Source organism: Acanthochromis polyacanthus, chromosome 9 (assembly GCF_021347895.1).
Source record: "Acanthochromis polyacanthus isolate Apoly-LR-REF ecotype Palm Island chromosome 9, KAUST_Apoly_ChrSc, whole genome shotgun sequence".
In the NCBI taxonomy this organism is placed as follows: Eukaryota; Metazoa; Chordata; class Actinopteri; family Pomacentridae; genus Acanthochromis; species Acanthochromis polyacanthus.
Window position 1 is genome coordinate 35,447,567 of NC_067121.1, and position 22,639 is coordinate 35,470,205.

Here is a 22,639-nt window from a genome sequence, read left to right on the forward strand (position 1 = left end):
TCAACAGCTTGAAAATGGTTCATACAGGTTTAACTCAACTTGAGTGCTCCTCGTTCTCCGATTTTCAAATGTTTTTTAATTGATTTTGTGAAACATGAAACATTTGTTTGAGCTCAGTGTTTGAAACCCTGCATCGCACATGCTGACACATATACTGTATATACAGTACATTCACACACACACTCGCACACAACTTCAGCCTCAGGGTTGTTGTTACTGGCCTTTCATTGTCCATACAGAAGGGATTGGAGGGTTTGCATCACTGTTGGTTCAATCTTAAGCCGTCCCTGCACTGTGTGAATCCAGGCTATTGTGATGGCCTGTGATTTGTGTGCGAGCGTGTGTGTGTGTGTGTGTGTGTGTGTGTGTGTGTGTGTGTGTGTGTGTGTGTGTGTGTGTGTGTGTGTGTGTGTGTGTGTGGTGCCATGCTGAGCCAGGCCAACGAGTGCAGCACGATCGCTCCTATCTGCCCTATATATTATCAACTCGTAGAAAAATGACCCATGCACTCGTAATGAAAGAAGCCAAGAGCAGAAATAATAAAAAAAAAATACATTCAGGAAGATGGTTTATTTCAAAGCACATTCATGGAAAAGAGGAACAAGGAGAAAAAGAGCAATTGAATGACTGAATAGAGTAAGCGAGAGAATGGTCTGCCTGGCATTGTGTGTCTCCTAGTGCATGTCGCAAAGGCCTCCCTCACCCCGACCATGTGTGTGAGTGTGTGAGTGTGAGTGAATGAATGTCTAGCGATTGGAAACCTTTTTCTTTTGTAAACTCAAGTCTCTGCCAGAGAGCATTGTGGAGCGTTGTTTACCAGCCTCCCCTCCTTTGTTCTGACACTGTGTGTGTGCGTACATGTGTGTGTGTGTGTGTGTGTGTGTGTGTGTGTGCGTGTCCTTGTGCGACAGTTGACATTATCAGATGATTGCTCCCACGACTTGCTTGTGTGTTCACGCACACGCATGCCTGTGTGTGGTTATGTACATGACAGCTGACATTATTGGATCGCCACTGGTGTGTGTGTGTGTGTGTGTGTGTTCATGTACAGCTGCATGCTTGTATGTGTGACAGTTGACATTATTGGATGATTGCTTGTGCATGCATGTGTGTGTGTGTGTGTGTGTGTGTGTGTGTTTATTTTCCATTCAAACACGGCCTGTGGTTTGACAACAAGATGATCCAAAGCAGCAACACTGAGCGGCCTGTAGGAGTTTCCTCGTGCGTCATTTCTTCATTCATTTGTTCTTGACTGAGATACGCAAACTCTTGTTAGCGGATTCCCAAACTGCTTTTGGAACCGCCATGGTAGATTGTGTCCATTGCGGTCGTTGTTCCTCCTTCAATTCGTTCGGTTGTCATTCATTGTAAACCTTCTTCAGCCTCATAATATCGCATTTTAAATCGTAAAACCGTGGGCAACTGTTTTAAAAACACAGCAGACACCTACTGACTTTGACTTTCACTTGGTGGATCCATTGTACAGCCATGATAAAGAATATCCTGCACTTGACGATGATTTTAACAGCTGCTCAAACAAAAATAAGTTAGCTATGAAGAGTTAGCTCCAAGCAGTTTCTGGGCGTTTTCCTGCTCTTGTCACATTTTTACTGACGGTGGGCTCATTTTTCGTAGCAATGCACCTCTATGGAAACAGCACAACCATGACTAGAAATAGAGAGAACACAAAAATATCTTTCATAATGGCATAAATGAATCCTTGTCTCCTATATGCTCTGTGTTATCACAGCCTACAGTACAGCTCAGTTTAGCCAAAAGTTTCTTGAATTTTTGTCATGTGACTGTTGGTTGCAACTAAGTCAGCAATGACTTCATAATTGCAGCAAGGAGCACAGAATTTTTGGGTTTTTACAGAATCTGGTTAGAGCAAGCGCTATATTTTTGGTATTTTTGTTTAAAAAATGAGACATATAGAATAAAAAATGTTTGATCAAATATCAGGACGTTTTCCCACAGAACAGCACGTCACAGGTGAGTATTTCAAGGATGGTTGATAAGCTGGATATCATTTGTTTCTGGCTCTGATAAATTATTTAATTTTGCCATATTTTAGTGGCAACACTGCTTTCAAACCCACCAGCAGGTTTTGGTATTCAGCAGGTTAAATAGTAAAGAATTGCAGGAATTTGGTGCAGCAGCAAGCTAACCGGTTACACATCTGCCCATTGGATGTTTTTAAAGTTACTTAATGTCCAGACAGAAAATAGCATCGCGTTTATGTTGCTACAGGTAACACAGTAGGGAGATAATGAAATCGTATCCATTAAGTCGAAAGGCAAGATTTTTCAGCTCTTGGAAGTTCACAGGAGTCGTCATTTTGTCCCCTATTATCGTAATAGCGAGACAAACAGCAGGAAATGCAGCTCTTGCCACAAAGTAAGTGCAAATTTATTTGCTTGGTGAGTGTGGAGATCTTCCGAGATGTGTTGAGACCCCCGCTGTTTAAGCACAGGTTGTGGCCTGTTGAAGTGATGCAGATTTTTTTTTGAACGCACTGCTAACGTGGGTCTGAACGCGACCTTACTGTAAACCTCTGTGACAAGGCCTGGCTGCAGTGACAGATGCTGCTATTTGAAATAAATAAATGAACCTCCACTGGAGAATAAAGCTCACTTTGTTAAGCTTGATCCCAGCTTTAGATGGCAGCTTCAATGGAGTAGACAGCCTGTGTCCAGTATAATGCTGTAGTGGCTTTGTGAGCAGAGTTTGCATCATTCACGCAGCCCTTTTCAGTTTGTTAAGCTGTCCCCCCTCTTCTTGCGTATAGTGTATTGTTTTTTTTGATATGGTGAATTCTGTTTATGGTACTCAGTTTCCCCTTTTCTCCTCTCCTTTCATCTCACGTTCATTTCAGTAATTAGGTTTATCATATGTGTTTGCTTATGCAGTGAAGATGACTCTCTTTCCTCTGTCCTCCCCCTCCAGTAGCTGCTCTGCTCTCTCTCTCTCTCCCCCGGCTTCCTCCACAGGGCCTCCTGGCTGCTGCCTGCCTGCCAGCCGCCTCTCACCCATTGTGGGCTAACAATGGCAAGCGAGGCCCCAGCCTCGAGGCCTACAGCCTGGGCCTCAGAAGGGGTGTCGGGGTGGGCGGTGCTTGGGGAGAAGGGGGTGTGCTCGCCTGTGAAAGGCTGATTCTATGGGGGCAGCCAGTAGGGGAGGGAAGCCAAGAAAAAGCAGGTCACACCCAGATTAAAATTCAATGTATGTGACTGCCTACGTCAGCAGGCCGGCCTCGGTGCACGGTGTGAGCGCTGGGAGGCAGGCAGGGGATGTGGGGAGGCGGGATTCTTAGGATTTTCAGGGAGCCACGTGAGAGACAGAGGAAGGGGAGGCTAAAAATTAGAGAGGCAGAATGCAGTAAAAGTGTGTGGATAGGAAACAGGAGGAGGTATTAATGAGGGTGTCTGGTCCTCCTCTTTGCCTTGCTTCAGCTGTTTTAGCTGAGCACACCTTCAGGCTGTGTGTGTGTGTGTCTGTGTGTGTGTGTGTATGTATGTGTGTGTGTGTGTGTTGGGGGGTCTTCTTAATGGGGCAGCAGTAGCGTCATAATGCATGCAAGACAAAGCTGATTTGGTGATGCATGCTTCCTTTGTGTTGGTGTTGCATTTGCGAATGGGAGGTGGTCTCTGTAACACACACACATGCACACACACAATCCAGTCCCCCTCTGTTTTTGGCCCCATCCCCATATGGTGGCTTGGCTTGATGAGAGCTTGATGAAGTCAACCAGAAGTCTCCCCCCCACCCACCCATCCCCATCCCCTCTGCGAGTGCGTGTGTCTGTGCAAATTTGTGATTGCTTTTCAGCTAATGGATAAATGAGAGTTTCACCCTTGCAGAGCCATTGTGTACGAGTGTGTGAGAGACGGAGGAGAAGGGGCATGTGTGAGTCGTCGGCTTGTATATTGGCTTGCAAGCTGTTTTCATTATATTTCATTATTCATGTTTCATGCATGATTGTGCAAGGCGAGCAGTGATCAGCTCTGTAGGGGTGGAGGCTAATCAGGGGGTGGAAAGGTTTCTAAACACAGACATGCAGACGGTCCAACAAAACCACAAATGTCATGACCTTTGCATTAGACCAATTTTTTCCCAGAAAGTCTTGGAGAGAATATCTCGGGGAACCAAAACATCACATGAAAACTGCAATCAGTATTTATTTTCAGATTCGCAGAGACATAAAGCGCCAGCAGGGACTGAACTGAGTCCATGTCTGAAATTTCTTTTGTTCAATATGAACCTCAGCGGGACGAGCTGTTACTATGGTAAACCGGCTACCAGATTATCCAGTATACCAACAGCGCTTATTTTCACTTCCACGCTCGTGCTGAGAAACCAAACAGTGATTCACATTCAGTCGGTCTTAACATCTAAAATTAACTGAGGTTACTGCCTGCAAATGAGTGGCAAGTCAGAGAGTGTTTTTGCACCTTTGTTTGTCAGGAATAAAGCTGAAACACAGCAGCTTCTGCCGTGAGACACTGTTGACATACTGTACTGAAGCCACTTTTAGTCACCGCAAAACATCAAAAACTTATTCAATTATTCATACTCTGTGTAGTTTTGCTAATTTTATGTGCTCATGCCTCCCACTTTGCTTCAGAAGCTCCATGAGAGTGTGGCATGTGCTTGACAAGCCAGGGTCAGTATTCTCTCCGTCTAGAAGTTACTTTTGCTCAGTCTTCAGACGGTGATCTGGCAGCTTTCATCAGATCTTGGCGTTTAGCTGTACAGTAAACAAAAAACACTGATTAATAAAGCTGGATTTGTATTTCAAATGTTCAGCTTTGTGCTCAATTGTGTTTATGCTCAAGCTACAAATGCTCGGCTTTGTGCCTCCTTCCTCTGTGTGCGTACACAAACAGCATCACAGTGAGCCTTTTTCCTTCTTGTCTGTTTTTGTTGCTACCTCGCCATTCCTTGTGTTGTGTCCGCCAACTCAGAATGGAGCCATTTTGTCTCCTTCAGTTCCTGAAATGAAATATAAGCCTCTTAAATGCATACTTATCTTGCCCTGCAGACTGCGCTTGAAGAACAAACACACATGCACGCACACACACACACACCAACTAAAGAGGCATTGTGATGCCAGCTCTTGTTGTTGCTAAGACGGCGGCTGCATGCATATGGCAGATGGTTGTGCCTTTGCTTTGCATGCCGCCATATTAAACAAAAACCATGGCTAAGGCCACGGCTGGTTTAGGAAAAGGGCAAAGTGCGAGAGAGGCAGAAAAAGACGAGACAAAAGAGCAACAGAGGGAGAGACTGAGACAACAGGCCTGGCATACGTAAACACAAGCAGGAAATCCATGTGTGTCAGCGTGCATGTGTGTGTGCATAACCGCATTAAGGTTGCATGCGTAGCTTACACAGATGCATACACTCACACACACGTTTTCAGAAATTAACACAAAGATAACCAGTATGTACACATACATTCTAAATGCTGCAGGCGAGGATCTGTGCATGCAGCAGATATCATATGTTGTGTGCTGTCATGTGCATGGGTGGTTAGACTCCCTGAAAAAACACCATTGCATGTGTAGATGAGTATATATGTGTGCATGTCTCGGTGAGCTAATTGGGGGGTAAATCCAGTGCAGTGACCTTTAACAGCTGTTGGATCCTTTTATTGGTTTAAATGTTGGTGTGTCTTGTTGGTGTCCTTATCATATTATGGTTTGGTCTTCCACTGCGAGGAGGAAAGGTGGCAATACGCTGACATGATTATTTTCAGTGCGTTGTCAACACTTTTCCCACTTTTGGCTCCAGTTAAGCTTCCAGCTCTGACAGTAGCAGTGGAATTGCTTTTTGTTAAAGTTGTACAAAAATATGTAATTTTAAAAAATATAATCTGGAGGAGGAGAAATTACAAATGAGGCAGACAGAGAATGTTAGTGATGATGATGATCCAAAGTGTTGCTGCGAATTAATTGCAAGGTTTTAGTCAAAATGATGCCTTTGTCATGGTAACATCAGATGTGTGTTCACCGCTGTGGCAGCCAGGTTCAATGACACATCTCATGTTGTGCATTAACTTCTCACCAGACTCACCAGATGTAGACTGCAGGTAAAGTCTGCCACTGGCCACACATGTCACACGGCTTTCTCCTCCCCTTCCGCTGTCATCTTGTTACCATCCCCATCACTGCAGAAAACAACAGCCTTCCACCAGCAACCTACACACTGAAAATGTCAAGTTTTGCAGAGGATTTGGATTGTGTAATGAAGCAGCCGTGCCGTTTCCTTTTAGGTTTTTTTTTTTTTTTATTATTTTTTCATTTGAATGCCAGTGCTTTGCTTCTTGCATGCAAGTCTTCCACTAAAACAATCCCCCGTCACTGTTTTGAGCATTCTTACCAATGCTCGAGACAGATTGGCTTAAAGAAATGCAAACACACCAGAGCTTTTTTTAATCTTCTACGATGATCATGAGTTGCAGTCAGATCATTCTACACAGCACCGTGTCATCACTAGAGAATGGTCTAACTGTGTCTTAAGACTTTACTTTCCCTTAACCTCCTCAGCTAATTGTTTGAACATTTTCCCATAATGTTTTGTGCTTCTATTTTCACATTAGCTACATCAAAAGGCCAAACGCTCACGAAACGTATCACCTCAAACAAGCATAAGAAGAATTTGTGAATCAAGGATGTTTTTTTCATCTGCTACTGCTTCCTATTCTAATGCAATACTTCAAAAATACACAGTGTAAACAAGGCAAGTGACAACAAACACATTGCTCAGAGGCTTAAAAGCTAATTAATAACTAGTAACTATTAACAAATGAAAGCTGTTTCTGTGTTTGTTAACTCGGCAGTAAAATTAGCTTGCAGGCCACAGTTGTGTCTGTTTACTACCATGTGATTTAACAAGAACATTAATAGCATGGAAACTTCTCAAAAGACAAGAATATAATTGGTTGTCTCATGTGTATGAAAGCTGTTTTTTTTATGTTAATGTGAACATACATTTCACACACTGTCATCTGGCTTTATTAGTGACGTTCACACACAGTGATCTTTTTGCTCATTAGTCCAACGTACAGTATAACTAACACAATGTGACTGTTAATGCTAACTATTAACCTCTTAACATTTGTAGATATTGAAGGAGTTGGTTGCTAATCAAAAAACAATGTACTGTCACACCAATACAAAACAGTATTCCACTAATCACACTGACAAATATTTAGTATCACAACAGATACAGAGAGGCAGAGTGTGCCACTGATTTCGTAGCCTTCAGGCATGTTTCCACTTTGGTTTGCTCGGACCATCTTATTTACATACTCCGCTCCGATTGGGTGATAGGACACTTTGGTGCATTCGTGTTCTGTGGGAATTAACACAAGTGCCATTGTTTCAAACAAAGTGTCGCCCAATGAGGCTGTGAGGCATTTACATAAAGTAAAAATGTTCTCAACTCCCAGTTGTTGTGCTGCTTGAGGCTGCTTTGCATCTTCTGTGTTGTCTTGTCTAGCAGATTCCCATCGACAATGACTGACATCCATCTGCAGTCTGTTTGTAGCTTCCTCTGTGGATTTAGCATTACACTGCTAAAGTTTCACCCACAGGAAAAAAAGAAACAAAACTGGAAGTCTGAGTTTCCAACTAGACAGTGAATGTAGGCTTTATCACCTGCAGGGGAGGGACATGAGTCTCTCTCTGAGTGTTTGCAGTTGATAAATTGCTTTTGCTTGTTTCTTTGTGAGCGTGGCCAGACAAGGCCGCAGCACAATAATGCCTGTACACTGAAAACTGTGCAAACAACAGGCCGGAACAAAAAACACAGCCTTCTTATCTCTCATTTAGCCTTGAGTGAACAGGGTTCACACACACTAGAGAAAGGACAGCTCCCGTGTATGACACATGCACCAAGGCCCTTTAACTCGGCTTCACCTCGGCACAGCTTCAGCTTTGTGTTCCTCACAATGTATTTCTTGTGTTTGTATGCGAATGTTCGGGCTCCCGGCGCTCTCAGGTTTCTGGTCCTGTATTCTCCTGCAGAGCTGAAAGCAGCATTTATGGCTTTTCTCTTTGCCGAGTAACCTTCATTCTAGCATTGCACACGCTCACAATGGTATGAATCGACCAAGTGACTCTCCATTAACAGCAGAATGTATGCAAGTCTTGAATTGAACCACTTCAGCTTGCTTTCATATTAGACAGATGAAGTCCTTTAAATTTCAGGCACGTCAAGCAAAGGATGCCATCCATCCATCCATCCATCCATCCATCCATCTGCTTTTATCTCAGCTAAGATGCCTCCACCTGTATGTGCATCCAAACACTGGTACTATCTTATGTGTTCTTCCTCATTCTGATGAATTCCACTGCTCTTTGTCCGTCTTTATCTCTGTTTGTCAAACATTTTGCTGAATGCGTTCGTCCTTTCAGAGTAATCCAGTTTATATCAAGCACTCACTCCCAATCTCTTCTCTCTGTTTCCTCAATTTTTTTCATTTTTTTTCTTGCCCTTTGCTCAATCCGGTTTGGGACTCGGGGCTGACACGTCAGCTGATTTCCCCCCGTGTCAGCTCCGTCAGATCTGCAGTTTCTCCTTCTTTCTCGTTGTTTTCACGGCGACACATCAGCTGAAAGGGACTTGATTAAACCTTTTTCTCTCCCACCTCTTTCTCCTTCTTCCTCTTTTCTCCCCCATCTCTCTCCTCTCCGTCTCCCCCCTGTCTCTCCTCCCCCCGTCGCAACAGAATGGAGCAAATCAGGGAATCAATTCAATGTAATCATGACAAATGAGTCCCGGCGGTTAGCAAGAATTTTTTTTTATTTTTTTTTTCTGCGCTCGTGTGTGTTTGGGATAGGGCTGCTGGGAAATCACAAATGAATCAATCAGCTGTTTACGCATCAGCAAACACCGCGGGAGGGAGGGATGGAAGGATGGATGGGTGAATGATGGATGGATGGATGGATGGATGGATGGATGGATGGATGGATGGATGGGCAGAGGGGAGGAAAGATTTGGTGTACTCAGTGTGTTGGTGTGTGTGTGCACGCATGTACACGTCTGCTGTGCAGAGATAGATGGCTGATTGAATACAGGGCCAAGTGGGTGTCTGTGTGTGTGAATGAGAGGGAGCACGGGGGGTGCTGTGTTAACCTTGGAGCTGTCAGAACAGATGGGAAATGGGAAGGGCCACAGGCTGCGAGGGATGTGTTGGCTGCTGGAGGAGGATGAATCCTCGGCTACTTTTGGAAAAGGGGGGAAGTGAGATTAGAGAGCCAAAAAAAGGTGGCGGTGTTTTCTTTTTTTTCTTCTTTCTGCTGGGCGTATTTCTGCTGAGATGCAGTTTCTTGATAAAAGTTACAAATAACAATGTGTCATCGCAGACGTGAACGAGGAAGCGGAGTGAGAAATGTTCAGACAGCAGAGGACAGTTGGCGTGAAGAGACAGGGAGTTTGTGGGTGGCAGGGGAAGATTCGTATTGTGCCAGTTTTTTCTTTTTTGCTGTCCTGTATGTGTTTATTTAGGTGTCTTGTGAAACTAGAAACAGCTGAGATCATCAGTCATTGTTGACAGCTAAACCAAATTAAAAAGAAACGATATAAGGACAGATATAAATCAAAATTAAACAGGTGATCTTATATCAGTGCTGAACTTCACTGAGTTTTATTCGCTCTTAGGTTAATTTGTGCAGCATGAAGTATGGAACTGCAATGATTAATCGATTTGATGCCAACTTTTAGATTAATCACCAACTATTTTGATCATTAATTAATCACCTTGAGTATTTTTTTAACAAAAGTCAAAGTGATCTGATTTCACCTTCTCAAATTTGAGTATTTTCAGGTTTCTTTACCTCAATATCTTTGGGTTGTGGACAAAATAAGACATTTTAGGATGTCATCTTGGGTTTTGGGGAACACAAGTGGACATTTTTCACCATTTTTTAAGATTTTATAGACTAGCCTTCAGACTGTTTGACCATAAAAATAATTATTTGCAGCCCTCGTGAATGTAAAAATTGCTGAAATGAGCAGGACAATTTACAAAATATGTATGTGACCAACAATTAAAATATACTGAGTATGAATTACCTTAAACAAAGTAGATGTAACATTTTTGCACTGCAGTTCTTTGCTAGTCATTGGATATCATATAGTCACAATAAGTACAGTTGGCTGTATTATTTACCAACCAGTGTAATAAAAACTCTCTGTGCCAGTTTGCGCTTTGTTTGTCAAGGTGCTGACTCCATACAGACTAATTACCACCTCAGACCATATCAGACACCATGACTCTATGTGACGTGGTGAATGGACTGAATTTATGAGATTTCACTTCCAAAGGATGCAACTCACTTCTCTTTTACAGCCAAGTTACACTGATAGTAACGTATGAAGTCAGCCTTGCAAAGTGAGGATTTGTTGTTGGAGCTGGATGGTGATAAAGATAAAAGAATAAACTGAATAAATGGGTGCAGAAATGTAATAAATGCAGATGATCCTTATAGGCCCCAAGGGGTCACTGAGTTGAATCAAGGCCTGACAGATTGGATCACTTATGGACGACTTTGGTTTCCAAAATGCCAAAGGGATCAACACCTAATACGCATTCTGTTGGTTATTCCTTCAATTGGCCATATTGCTCTACAACACGGGGGGATGTGTTGATCCTGAGTGGGCGTCTAAATGTAGGAGTGTCTGTTGGCAAAAGTGTGTGTCGTGTAGGCACAGCGCTGTGGGGAAGGTAGATGAATGGATTCAAAGATGGTCTCCTCCGTAACTTTAAGGTCCGGTGGGAGGGGTGGGTGGAGCTCGGCCGCCCGTCTGCCCGCGTCAAGGCTTTAGTTGAATATTTTGTGTGTGAGCGTACATGCACTCTTTGGCTCTCCGCCCGGCTCCATCTCCCCAGCTGATTAGGGGTTAATGGCCTATGAGCGTGGGGTGCTCTCGGCCTCCTCATTGGCTGGCTGCCTCCTGTGTGGGCGGGGTTGCCATCGAGTGACAGATGGTGTAGAAACAGGGAGGGAGGAGTGTGCATGTGTGGGTATATATACATGGCAGCAAGAGGGGGGGTATCTAATTACAATAGAGAGATGTACAATGGTGGTCTCTGCAGTCTCCACGCTTTTTGTGTTTTTTTTTCTCACGCATCGCTGTCCTGGCAGATTTCACCCACTTAAACATCCATAAATAACATTACACTTTCCCACATCCGTTAATATATGCATGTTGATTGAAATGAAAATAATCCAGATTAAATCCACACCCCGAATCTGAATTTGTGCATTCGACAAGAGAGGTGGGGAAACCGCTGCGCTTTATTGTGTTTCCTCTTTGACTAAACAGAATCAGAGTGAGGATTATATGTGGGGTTTTAACGCACGCAGCTCGATATGTGAATCTAAATGATGCACAACCTACACAATGAAAGCCACAAATACCTCACACACACACTTTCTTTCAGCATTAAGGATGTCAGTGTGTGTGGGTTTTCAGGACAGGCGTGCTTACCTGCATCAGAACAGACAAACCACACACACACACACACACACATGTACAGTATAGACACACACACACACACACACACAGGGCCATGTGATTTTCCCAAAGGATTAGGCCAGATCGTTGTACTTGGCAACACTCCCAGTTTACGCACACCCCACTCCCGATTCACCTTTGTTAGAAATTCATCTGTTTTGCTGAACCAAAACCCGTAGCAAGCATGCATGAAGTGTGTGTCTGTGTGTGTGAGACAGAAGAGAGAGATTAGCCATATCTGCTGTGAGTATCACCGACTAGTTTGCACCGTTTCGTCTCTACGCTCGCTGTGGCATTAAGAACAAAAGCAGACAGGCTCTGAAAAGGTTGTTTTGTTCACTGTTTGCGTGTGTGTTTACGTGCATGTGTGTGTTCTCGCAGACTGTCTGATGCAGTGTCTTTTTATCAAGTGTCATTGCATCCCCATCTGCTGAAGACACACTGTCTCCCTCAGCCTTGACACTCGCTCACAAGCACTCTGTAGCTGTGTTTCCATATAATTGCCAATTGAATTTGAAGCAAACTTTTGAAATCTGTCAAACACGGGAAAAGCGAAAAGGCTACATAGTCTTGTCAGAAGGTGGCAGTAGAGGCTATGTTAGACATACCTGTAAACAGTAGAAGAAGCTAGAAATAGAATCAGCTGTTTGCCACGTGCTACCTACTAAAATCTTCTGTTTTCAGTTGGTAAACCGTAATCATTATTAGCCATGTTTAATGCTGTCCGGAGACAAAGACAACAAAAGAAGCACAAACAGCTGATTTGTCATGCTGGTTAAATGTTTGTTACTTCAGAACTTGGGCAAAAAGATGTTTCCATTTCCTGTGAAGTGCTTTGACAAGTCTAAAACTGACACAAGCAAGCATAAAAACCTTTATAAAAAATTTGAGGTAGCTTTTGTTGTCATTTCCATTAATTTTGGAACACCAAGCAACATTTGATGAAAGGTAGAATGATGTATACTTTGTGGTGGAGTACCACAAGGATTCACCATAGTTCCCCTTCTGTTTATATTGGATGTTGTTTGGGGACAGAGGTTTGAACCAAAATGTTTGTGGATTTTGGATTTTTAGCCATTCTGATTGCATACAGGCCTCTTTTTTTTGCATAGGTTTGACCCCATTAAAAACAAGCTGCTGCTAGTGTCATGTAGCCAAAGTAATGATTTGTTTTGGGAAATCGGTTCTCAGTTTATATCGATTATTAGTGATTTTAGAAAATTAACTTGTTGTCTTGCCCAACGTCAGCTGAGAACATTGATATCTCTTTCACATATGCACTGATGGCGCTAGCTTAGGGTGACGACTGGAAACAGTGAGCAACTGCTAGCCCCAACCGAAAGTTGACAATGACTGTATAGCAACACAAAATTAACTGGTTAACACATTATATCCTGTGGTTTTTGCACCTGAAAGCGGTGACTTCCTGAAGTCTCTCAAGCTGTGACCCCATGTTTCCACTTTTAATGCTAAGCTCAGCTGCCAGAAAGCTATTAGAGTTGTGTTGATCTTTCAAAAATGTCAGACTATTCCTTTAATGAATGAGCCACTCACAACAGACTTAAACACTCACATGAGTGTTACCTAATCAGTCAGGAATGGCTCTGTTGTTGTGTGGCAAGAGACTCCACAGAGGTGTGAATGCCAAAAGCTGCTAACTTAGCCTGATAATTAAAGCCAGCAATGATGTGGGTTTTATGTGGAAAACTGGCAAAAGATAGAGAGGAGGGGTGCCAGACAGATGGACTGTGAACTGTGTCTGAGCCATTTTAGACTTGATTGAAAGTGAAAAGAGCAGCAGTGTCACCATCGCATTCATCCCTGTGGCCGGAGCAACAATAGGCTTTAACCTGACAGACACAGACGGAGAAAGAAAGGGGAGATCGGTCCGAAGCCAAGAAAGAAACAAGAGATCTGTGCTCCCAGCTGTGGGAAAGACTTAAAACTAAATATCATCTGCTGTCAAAACTTGTACCTTCATCCGAAATGCGAGGCCGGAGTTTAGGAGACAAGTGCAGCGATGACTGATGACTGATGACTGACAAGACATTATTTAGACGACTCGGAGGGAAGATAGCTCTCAACTGTTCCCCTGATGCTTTTAAGAAATGCACTCCCCTGATTTTTGCCTGATCTTTGGCTCTCCGCTGCGATGATTTCGGTGCTGGAAGATCAAATTTGGACTCCCTTACGCTAAGCTGTGGTTAGCACAAATTGGCTTTCCAGGTATATCCATTATAGAGACGGAGGGGAGGAATGGAAAGCCATTTCTGACATTTACAATATTACTGCACTGCGAGACACAAAGATTGGTTGGACAGGCAGACTCAGTGGGAGGGAGAGATTTCAACAATTTGGAGGACTCTTTATGTCTATCACTGGCAGATGCATCAGCCTCTTTCTCTCTCTGTCCCTCTGCAGTCTGTTCCCTTCACAGCGTCTCACTTATCTTTCCTGTCATAGTCAGATGCCTCGTTCGGTTCAGCGGGCAGCTCGTCCCGTCCTGTACTTTTGTTAATCGATCAATGCGCTGGTAAGCTGACAATATTAGATTGCTCAGTCGGCCTGTGTGGGCATGTGGTGAGCAGGATCCTGGTTGGTTGAAATGCAGCCAGATTGTCAGTATGTCGGCCAGCAGTTCAGCTGGTGGGATGCATGTGGCCGTGGTGGGTCAGTTGGCATTTAGATATGTTTGAAAATAGAGCTGAATGAGAGAACATAATGCAATCCAGGAAGTTCATGACATACAGGAGGTCCTCGGTTTAATGAATCATGAGTCATAGCAAACTTCACTTCTTTACTGTGCCTCTTGATACACAGTACAGAGTGAAAACTGCAACAAAAACAGAATACAACAACATAAATACATGTAAATAAATCCTTTTAACTGAACTAGTAAGTCCAAAAATTAAGTTAAGAAAAGTATGTACCTGTGTAAAGCTAAACTTCAAAATAGCACACAGGAAGTGACAACTGCCAACAGACAACTTCAAAATAAAGGCTTTTTCAAAATCAAATACGTACATTAATCTTACGTCAGTAATTCTGCTTTAAGGGCAACACACCATGGAAGCGAAATTAGATTTAATAAAATGCTTGGAACAGAGCAAAACACCAACGAACACCAGCATTATTAGATCAAGTTGTAAAAACAGTGCAACATATTCTGTTATCTTCTTGTAAAATGACTCATACATGCATGAAAGTCATTGTTTTTCGCGACTTTTATGAAGAACTGATCAATAACGTGATGCACTTAAGGGCTTTATTTACATTTTCACCGAAGTTCCGACTTATGACGGAAATCAACTTACATCAATCTGTAGGAACGGAACTCTGATGCAAATTGAGGACCTACTGTAGTTATGGCATTGCAGGGGAAAGATTGTACATCCTTTAGAAGTCATCAGAAGCTGCTTTACCACGAGGCAGGTGGTTGGTGCATACTGGTGTGAACTCAGTCTTACTTGTTGTGTCTGTAGTTTGGAGCTCCTCTGTTGACCTGAAGCGGAAGCCATCAGCTTGTATGTTTGCAGGATGTGGCGAGTTCACAAGTTTCATCTCGATTTAGAATCTACTGTGGTCAGTTGGTGTGACAGTTTGTGGGTTCGTGCTGTCTTCTCCCTCGCTCTCCTTTAGCTCTTTATCTTCCTTTGTCTTAGTGAGAGCAGTTTGCAGTTGATTGGATCTCACCATGTGTGTGTGCTTCCTTATGTGTGCTCACAGCATTTGGTTTGGAAAAGCCTGTTGTGGGATTTTGCCAGGGAGATGGCTTAAAACACGCTTATTAGGCTTCTCTACCATGCTGGCCCATACCCCAGAATTTAAGTGTCTGTGTGTGCGTTTTTGTTGCATTGGTGTTTATTAGTTTGTCAGAGCTTTAGATATGTACCTTTTTCTTCAATCCAGGTCTAAAATAGCCATATCATTGCTTTCCAGTTAGCGAGCTCCCTTTATGGCTCTCCCTCGTCTTTTTTAGCTGGGAAAGCAGCGCTGGTGTTGCTATGGTTTGGGGAGATACAGTAATCCAATGTGTATACACACACACACACACACACACACACACACACACACACACACACACACACACACACACACACACACACACACACACACACACACACACACACACACACACACACACACACACACACACCTCAGCTCATAAATAATTGACCTGTCACAGTGAGACGACATGACAGACCAGATACACTCTCCCCTCCTCTATTCTCTTTTCTGCTCTCACATTTCTCCTCCTATCTCCTTTATCCTCTGCTTCCTCACCCACAATTCTTTTACTCAGACCGATTTTTTGCTCCTCTTTTCTTTAGTTCTTCTTTCTTGTCACATTATTTCATTTAGCGCCAGGAACAAAAGGTGTTTGGATTTTTAAAAAAAGGCCTTCATTTGGTCTGTGCTTCAAGTGATTAAATTAAAGTTTTAATAAGTCAAGAGCTGCTCTGTAGACAAAATATGACTGTATTCTTATTTACTGTTTAAAAGGTAAAGTTCAGCAGCAGTGTCTGATAATGATAGGAACCAGTTAAGAAAATTATATAAAAACACAACTGCTATTTTTCGGTAACATTATTATCAGAAAACTAAGTGAAAGTAAGGCGCAAGGGTTAATGAGAGGTGCTATGTTGTCAAACTTGATTAAATTATTAGACAATTAATATTTGACATCTGACGGTTGGTATTTCCTGAGTTTGTGTCAGAAAAAGACGTCATTTTAACAAGTGGAAGCATTTAGATACAAAATTAGAGAGAACTTAGAGCAGAGCCCTGAGGTACACCACAGTTCTTTGTTTTCTTTTTAGCTAGATTGTGGATTCCTGGTGTTACACATACATTTGATAACCTTTTAAAAAGCAGCAAAAGACACCTTTTTAAGCAGTTGTTTCTTCTTTCTGTGTGAAATGTAGCATGAGAATATATTTCACGTATTTCACGTAAAGTCGTCTCTGTTAGTCTTTGATAGTTGCCTTTTAGCGTCAGTGTTTTCAGCACGACCCATATTAAATGGGTCACCTTTCCAAAGTTGTGCCACTAAAGGCCAGCGCAATCAGTTTTAATCTTTTGTTAAAAGTTCAGTTCAGTTCAGTTAAACACCATAAAGACCACAGCTGCTGTGCAGCTGATGGCCAACATGCAAGTCAGTAGTTGGTGCTCACAATCCATCCAGTGTGTGAAATTGGCCCATTGGCTACTTGTAAGGGCCAACTAAGGCCAACTACGCCTGACATACCACAAAAAGAGCAGGAAATGCTCGCCCACAGACACTCAACAACAGCACCAGAGAGGCCAGCAGTGAATAGTCAGCCTGGTGCGTGAGGGCCCTAAAGATTAACTATGCAAGGCAGAGTTGGAGTTTATTTATCTAGCCAACTATCCATACTATCCTGGGGGCAGTGTGAGTGAGTGTGTGTGAGGGCAGGAAGTGATCCCACCCTAGCAACCCCTTTTTTCGCTGCTCACACAAATGCAAAAAGACTTGCAGGGAGAGTATCGGATGGCACCGTGCCCTGTCGGAGAAGTCTCATTAAGATGTGTGTGTTTTGTGCTGAAGGTTCACTCTGTATGTTTGTAGAGGCTCAGATTACCACAGATGCTCCTTTTCTTCTCCCCTCGTGCTTTTTTCTCTTTAACAGTCCACACAGAAGGAGCTAAAGATTAAAGCTTAAACAAAGGAAGCAGTCGAAAGAAGTTCAATGTTTGAAAAAGAACGCACAACGAGGCATATTATATTCTTTATATCGCCTTTAATGGAGATATTTTAATCTCACTCCTCTCCTCTTTCTTCCCGTCTTTGCAGGATTTCACCTCAGTGGCACAGTAACCGAACCTGCCACGACGTCAGAGCCAGAGGTCACCCACAAGGTGGCCATCAGCTTCGACCGCTGCAAGATCACTTCTGTCACCTGTGGCTGCGGGAACCGAGACATTTTCTACTGCGCGCATGTGGTGGCACTCTCTCTTTATCGGATTCGCAAGCCTGAACAGGTAATAACCACAACACAGCATATGAAGTGTATCTTTGAACCCCCAGCATTAGACTGACGTCCCCTTTGTCTTCAGTCAAACCAGAACACAGTCAGCATGAGTCTGTCCAATGTGAGCGGTGATAGCTTCCCTTTGTGTGTATTAAAGAGCCCATATAATGCTTGTTCTGGCTCTCATTTTCCTTTTGTGTGTTCTACAGCTGCATTTTTGTGCATGTAAAATGTCTGCAAATTTACAGAGCCCAGAGTCCACACCAATGGGACACTGCTCTTCACCTGCCTGAAACACCTGATTTGAAATTTGGGATTTAAATTTTTATGTCCTTGACCAATCGGAGCACATTAGAATTTCAGGTAGATGGCTATTAAAAAACAGGAGCTGAAGGAAAGTGTTGAGATGAGGTGCTTCAGCAATGTACAGCATAAAGTGCAGTAGCAGAAAACAACGTGTTTATTTATCATTAAAGCATGTTAAGCCTCGTCTAGCACCCCTCAAAAATACAAGTATAAGCCTTTGAATTTGCATAATGTGGGCTCTTTAAGTGTATACATTTATACATCTGTTTTGAAATTCTTTATAAAAAAGCATTCAATATCTTTTCAAATGTTGCCTTGAATGCAGAAGGTTACAAAAACATATTTACTGTATATAATAATTTATTATGCAGCCTGATGCCAAAAATGCAGTTCCAGGTTTGTCACCCAAAACTTGATGGAAACTATAGTTCCAAAAGTTATAACTTTAATTAGGTGAGGTATTTTTTTTTTACGTAATGAAAACCTTTTTAAAAAAATCTGTAAGGTATAAAATGTCCTGTGACAAGATTCTTACATGCCTTAAATGTTGACACAGTCCTCTATGTGCTAGCATATAGATAACTGGTGTGTTAAAATGTTTTGAAATACAGAAATATTCATAATTTCACCTAACTTTGCTGTAAAATGTGTTATAGAACGTGCATAGTAGCGCTGGATGATTGCTTATAAAGTGTGCAGTAAATAAGTGATGTCTTTGAGCACATAAGACCAATTTTAATTCCAACTGGTCTGATTATTAGAACGCTGCCACCAGGCTAACTAGCTATTTAAAGACCACCAATTTAAACTACTGGAATGCATATAGTGACATGTCATACAGCAGCATTCATGTGCGTCTGATGCAGGTGAAGCTACGGTTGCCCATCTCAGAGACGTTGTTCCAGATGAACAGGGATCAGCTCCAGAAGCTGGTCCAGTATCTGATCACAGCCCACCACACTGAGGTGCTGCCCACCGCTCAGAAACTAGCCGACGAGATCCTCTCCTCCAACTCCGAGATCAACCAGGTTCATGGTGAGACCACAACCTGTTCCTTTAATGTTTTTGAATGATTGTGAAAGCTCACATGAATCAGATTTTGCAACTTTGGTGTTTCGTCTATCCACAAAATCCATCTGCAACACATTTTTAATGCAGTATTGCAGCAAATTGGAAAGTACATTGCTTTTCTCTAGTCTTGAAAAGTTCTCGCTCTGTGGAGGTGCTGTCCATCCCTCTGCAGTGATATCTTCACAGCGACAGGCCAGACTTGAAAGCCTCCAGACTTAAAACATGCTGCATGCGAGCCTACAGGCTGTCATACGTCAGAGCCCCTGATTACTCCGGCGAAGCAGCAAGCCGGGCTTCAAATGGCTTGTTTGATTTCTTAGTTCCCACTCTCCAGTCGGTACCTCCTCCCACTGGCAGGGGTAGGTTGAAGAAAGCAGGAAAAAAAGGAGTCGAATGATGAAATGGATGCAGGAGAAGGTTTAGAGGGAGAGGAGAGGGACACTGAGAGGAAGAGACGGGAGGAATGGCACTCGGGGAAATGGGCGAGAGGAGAGGATAGATGAAAGGGTCGGAGAAAGTACCGAGATGAAAAAGACGAGGAGAACCACAACAGTTCTGCATCGGGGAAACGACAAGCTAGACACATCCTTTCACCAAACAAAACTCTTTATCTCGTTCTCTATTTCATCCTCTTCGCTAAATGTTGACATTCTCCAGCTGTCCCGTCCAGGAAGCCCCGCGCTGTGCTTCCTGTCTGTGTTTGACAAGGGGGATCATGGGGGTTGAAGTTCAGCTGATCAAGGAGCGAGCCCGTCTTTGATGGAGGAATGTTCCTGTTTGCTGCAACGGTGTTCTCCAAGCCGGTTGGAAACACATCTCTGGGCTTTCCTCGGCTCGCTTCCTGCTAGATCAAAGCAGCTTCCCCCTTCGGTGCACATCTACATTTCCCCGTAGTATTAGTCAGACACACACACTCGGAGCCAAACAGCAGAAAAATAAAGTTGGCCTCATAGTCCCTCGGTGCATGATTAACCTAAGTAAAGCGGCATTTCATAAATGTCATGTAGGTACACAATAGGTTACATGTAAAGCAAAGTGAGGATTAAAGCTTAGATGAATCATCACTGAAGCTCAGGGAATAGTAATGATTTTGCCGGTGAGGTTGCAAGTTAACTCCATTTACTGCAGTCACCGTCTGTTTAATTTTTTGCATTGACTGTGTGAATAAAGAGCTGAAAGGAAATGAATGTCCAACTGGCATTCAGTTTCCGTCTTTAATGAAAACACAGGGAGTCCTCGAATTATGGTTTCCGTAAGTTGGAACTCCGGTGAAAATGTAAAGAAAGCTGTTACGTTCATCACGATATTAATCAGTTTACAGTATTTGCACAACTACGATAACAACAAACAGTCATTAGCTCACACTGAAACACAACTCGGTAGGAAAACCTGGACAAAATGTAACCTATAAGTCTGACTTACGCTTGGGAGCCATAATTAAGTTAGTGACTGTAGCATAATCCAATGTGGCGGCAAATGTAAACAAAGCCGTCTTGTAGTGCAGCGTGACTACTGAACATACAGTACTAATCCGCTCCACTCACCACGTGACAACATATTCGTCCGCTCGCCAACTAGTTCCACTGAACAAGTTTCGACATAACGACCAAACGCCATAAGTCAAGGACATCGTAAACCGAGGACTTCCTGTGCTAAAATTTTAGAATGCATCTGCCCTTTAGTTGTTGTCTGCATACATTTCTAACACTGCTGGGTTGTGTCTACTTGTCATTAACCGTTTGTGTGCATGCGTGTGTTCTCAGGTGCTCCAGACCCGACTGCAGGCGCCAGCATTGACGATGACAACTGCTGGCATTTGGACGAGGACCAAGTCAGGGAGCAAGTCAAACAGTTTCTGTCCCAGGGAGGGTACTACGGCTCTGGGAAGCAGCTCAACTCCATGTTCGCTAAGGTTCACTTCACCACTTCTTACGTCTGTATCATTATGAGATCTAGTGTTTCTTTGTCTTTAAGTTAGGAAGTAAAGTAGCTACCACAAACCCTATTTCAGCACACCAGTGATCACTTTGAAACCACACTGAAAAGCGACAAATAAAAGGAAGAATCTGAACCCTTCATGAAAAGATTCAGTCAGTCTGTTGTGGTGGCGTGATTTAGGTCCACTTATCTGCTGAAGCCTTGATTATATTCACTTATGGACATCTGCAAATACCCACGGATACATAGTTGTTGTTTATCTACTACTTCTCTAGTTCATGAAAGTCAGCTTGGACAACTCTGTTGCTCACCTGCACGGTTGCTCATATCTACTTAGTCCATGAATGCACCCGACTGCCTTTGCAGTGCAGTTGCCACATGGATTCTTGTGGACTTGGGGAGAAATTTGCATTGTATGAACCATCACATACTCTTAAAATATTTTTATCCTGATGGTCTCTTTCAGGATGACAAAGGGGGCCACAAGGGGTTGAATCAAAACAATGTAAATTATATTCTGCAGCCTTCACAGTCACTAGATCTCAACCCAGTTGAACACCTAAGTTATAAGAGATTGTAGACCAACGCATTAGGCAGCATCAATCCTGAAAACACCAAATAAGGGAGTATATTTGGAAGAATGGTGTTGGTCCCTCCAGTACACTTCCAGACACTTGGAGAATCAATGACAAGACACACATGTAATGCCCCAACACCAAACGAAGCACTACACTGTGTTATGTTGTTTTTTCCTTTAATTTGTCACCCATTTTTATGTCACTTCAATAAGAGGGAAAATCAAAACGGTACAACTTTTTATAGAATTTAGTCGTCAGCAGAATATTTTTTGGAATAAGCCCAAAATAACTCACCTATAGCTTTAATCAATCGAGGGATTGTCTGTAGTGCTCAGCTCTGCAGTTCCTCTCAGGCTTCAGTAACTTTTTAGCATCTTTAAGCTCGTTATTTTGGTTTTATGACGATAGGTTTTAGCCGCAGCAGGCAGCTGTTATCAGCAAAGAACAAGAACTTTGTAGTTTGAATTGAGCAGCAGTTTAGTTTTAATCCTCCATAAATTTGGGAACAAATTAAAAACAGAATGTTCAAAAATCTCTACATCTGACAAACAGACAACCTGGCTTGAACAACAGCCCAGTAGCCCCATCTGACATTTCCCTTAGTACAGCTGAATAAGGTCTTTCATCGGGCCCTTAGCGGCTCTGCATGTCCTGACAATCACCGCTAAGATCTGTCTGAGAATATCTTTACCCTCTTCAACTTCAGTTTTTCTCCAGGCATTAACAGATCTTGAATATGGTTAAATATAGCTTTGTAAATCCTCAAAGTGACTGTAGAGGTTTTCTTTGCACTTTCTTACTGCTCTTTGTCTGACTGAAACAAGTCCACTTATCGCATTGAGATATACTGAAGCTCTCAATTTCAGGGCCAAGCTGCTTCTTTTCTTTAGTTTGAAGTGGCATTTAGAAGGTTTCATATAATCTTAAATGTAACACGTGAACCTTCTGTATGCTGCGTGAAATGAGTGTTCCCATTAGACGTGCTCTTTCATGTCTTCATCTAAGTTAGAAGTGCTCACGTGTCATAGCTGGATTTTAGACACTTGCTTCTGTTGTCTAGTCATATTCAAACTGCTGTCTTTAAAATTTTGGGAAATCTCTCATTTTATTGGTAACAGTTAGCACAGGATACCACTCTGGTGTTTATATTAACTTAGCAAAAAGACAGGGAATAGATAGAAACAGCTAGCCAGAGGAAGCTCATGAATGTTTACCTGAGCTGTTTGC

At 42.8% G+C, this 22,639-nt stretch overlaps 1 protein-coding gene across 1 annotated transcript in view; it reads left to right on the forward strand.

The window, feature by feature from the left end:
• The window catches only part of zswim5 (zinc finger, SWIM-type containing 5), a 76,121-nt gene that overhangs the window by 34,734 nt on the left and 18,748 nt on the right, over positions 1-22,639 (forward strand). The window contains exons 2-4 of the mRNA XM_051953260.1: positions 17,342-17,529; positions 18,692-18,860; positions 20,660-20,808. Coding sequence (XP_051809220.1) covers positions 17,342-17,529; positions 18,692-18,860; positions 20,660-20,808 — 506 coding nt within the window. The remainder of the gene's footprint in view (positions 1-17,341; positions 17,530-18,691; positions 18,861-20,659; positions 20,809-22,639) is intronic.